We start from the raw sequence: 2,564 nt of genomic DNA, 5'->3' as shown, positions 1-2,564 counted from the left end.
AGGAAGGAAGGAAGGAAGGAAGGAAGGAAGGAAGGAAGGAAGGAAGGAAGGAAGGAACAGGAATCCAATCAAAGCAAGTAAGCAGAATAAGGAGACCAGGAAAGGAAGAAAGGGAGGAAGGAGGGATAGAAGGAAGAAAGGTTGGACACAAAAATGATGGACAGAATGTAGAAAAAAGGAACTCATGGAGCAGAAGAAGAGAAAGGAAGGTGGAGACTGACATTACTTTCCCTACTGGTTGGCATAGGAACCATTTTATTTGGTTAGTTGTTGGAGCAGGAACCAAATGTCCTCCCATGAGGTTAAACTAGACGCAGAGGGGGAACAAAATGGTGCCTAATGGACAGCCCCTTTTCATACCCAGTGGTGAAGAAGGAATAGCCATAACCGTTATCCCTATTGTCTGCATTTCTCCTCATTTCTACAAAACAAAGCGGGATTAGCAGATCAGTCTAAACAGGAAGTACTATAACATGTGCCGTTACCTGGCCACGCCCTTCTCCAGCTCGGACTTTGGGTGATCCTCAGTGCCGTTCAGGATGCAGAACTCCACATCCTCAAACATATCCGTCTCCTTGGAAACCCCAGACAGGTCCTGGGGCCTAAAGTGATCGACGACGCCGATCACCTTCTTAGGTTTGACGGGCAGCTTCCTCTTCTTCTTCTGCGGTTCGCTGTCGTCGTCAATGCGGAGGTGGCGCGAAGCCAGCTTCCCCGATGCCTTGCCGCGGAACTGATCCAGCTCTGCCAGGGTCATGCACTGGTGCCACTCTTTGTCCTCGCGGATCTTTTCGATTCTGGGGAAGCGCAGAGTGCAATTGGTCTTGTACATGTCGCTGCCGACGATCTCAGCCGCTTTGACCTGGATGATGACCGAGTTGCAGGGTTCGATGTAGACTTCTGGTTTCTCTGCTCCGCAGAGGATGGATGCTGGCGGGTCGTTCTTCCGGTAGACTTTCCAGTGCCTCGCCAGCTTTAACCCCAGGTCATACAACTCTTTCATAGTGTAACCTGAGCCAATGCGGCAGAAGGAGTGGAAGACCGATGGTTTCTCACCAGGCTTTGGCGCTTCGGCCACAGCGCATAGAAAGTGGGACATCATCCCTCCTCGTCTTCCTTTCCCCCAGTAACCACCGACAATCAGCAAGTCCAGCTCATCCATCAAGCCATCCATGTATTCCGGCTTTATCTTTAGCCAGCCCTCACCTCGTTTATCAGGTTTATAGATGGAAAGAGGGTCCTTCACCATGATCCCTTCCTCCCTCTTATCGATAGCGTCATTGAGAGCACCAACCACCTCTTGCATGGTTCTGACTTCTGTCTTCGGCACCACGTGTATCCGCCCCTTGACAGGCGTGAAAATGGTCTGAAGGGTGTCATACCGCTTCTTCAGGGGTTCTTTGCCGAGCTTTTGGTTATTGACCAGCAACACGTCAAACACACAGAAGCACGTCTGCAGCTCGGAGTCGTCCACCAGTCTCTTAATGTCAAATTTGCTCCCTTTCTGCATGAAGGTCTCTGCCACCGGGTTGTACGCCATCATCTCGCCGTCCAGGATGCAGTTGACGATGTTGCTTTTAAAGACGTTGTGGATGTAAGGAGTGAGCGACCCCTCGAGCGGCGATCCTCCAAACTGCTGCGTGTACTCGAAAGCGTTCCGGCTGAAGTACTTGTACACGTCCCCGTCCTTGTGCAGCTGGATCCGCTCGCCGTCGAGCTTTGTCTCAAGGAAAAAGGGGCTGTTTCCCATCTGCTTCTCTACGTTGCGGATGTTAGCCACCGCCGCCAGCATGGGCTTGAAAGCAGAGAAGAGTTCTATCGAGACGTCGCTTAAAGACACAGAGGGGTCGTGCAGCTGTTGGCACACTTTCTTTAAGTCGGTGTTGACGTTGTAGAGCTCCGCGGCGTCCGGGTGGAAGACCTGGAGCACGGTTTCTTTGCTAACTCCGAGCTTCATGTCCTTCAGAATCATTCTAATGAGCCACTTTTGCTCCAGAGCAGAGCTTTGAGTGATAAGATGCAGCAGGCTTTTTTTCACCAGATCCTTCTGCTTGCTGGCATTATTGATGGCCACCGAGTCTAGAAAGTCATTGACCTCTTTGATACTGAGGTTTCCTTGGCTGGTACATCGTTTCTTTAGCACAAAGTACGCCATGCCAGCAAAGTCCCCAGCCTCTCCTTGGGATGTGGTCGGAGCGCGGTAGTTCAGCAGCTTACTGGCATCGGGGCCATTCTTTGGGAGTCCTAAAACATCAATATAGAGCTTAGCCAGCATGCTCTCTTTGATGCCGTAAGCCATTCTCTCTCGTTCAAACGGGGGCACAATAAGGCGCATAGCAGGGTAGAAGGAGTCTGTCGTTTTTGGGTCGTCCTTGTGGAGTGCAGCATGAAATTCCCGCCATGATTTAATGAAATCCCCAAGGATCTTGGATTTATCTGGACGGAGTTTGGACTTCTGGATTTTCTCTAAAGTTGTGCAGAGGTGGAGGAAAGGTACCTGAGCAGCAACACTCGGCTCAGCGGCACCATCGCTTTTAGAAGTTCCTTCCATGATCAGATGTATA

General features: G+C 50.9%; 1 protein-coding gene across 1 annotated transcript in view; it reads right to left on the bottom strand.

Moving 5' to 3' along the window:
- Positions 1–2,564, bottom strand: part of lig4 (ligase IV, DNA, ATP-dependent) — an 8,007-nt gene extending 5,443 nt beyond the window's left edge. Inside the window, exon 1 of the mRNA XM_015377999.1 lies at positions 486–2,564. Within this exon, the coding sequence (XP_015233485.1) occupies positions 486–2,551 (2,066 nt within the window). The 5' untranslated portion in view covers positions 2,552–2,564. The remainder of the gene's footprint in view (positions 1–485) is intronic.

This window comes from Cyprinodon variegatus, unplaced genomic scaffold (assembly GCF_000732505.1).
Source record: "Cyprinodon variegatus isolate N-32 unplaced genomic scaffold, C_variegatus-1.0 Scaffold9, whole genome shotgun sequence".
Taxonomy (NCBI): domain Eukaryota; kingdom Metazoa; phylum Chordata; class Actinopteri; order Cyprinodontiformes; family Cyprinodontidae; genus Cyprinodon; species Cyprinodon variegatus.
The sequence above is the reverse complement of the archived record's forward strand: the minus strand, read 5'-3'. Positions and strand labels throughout refer to the sequence as shown.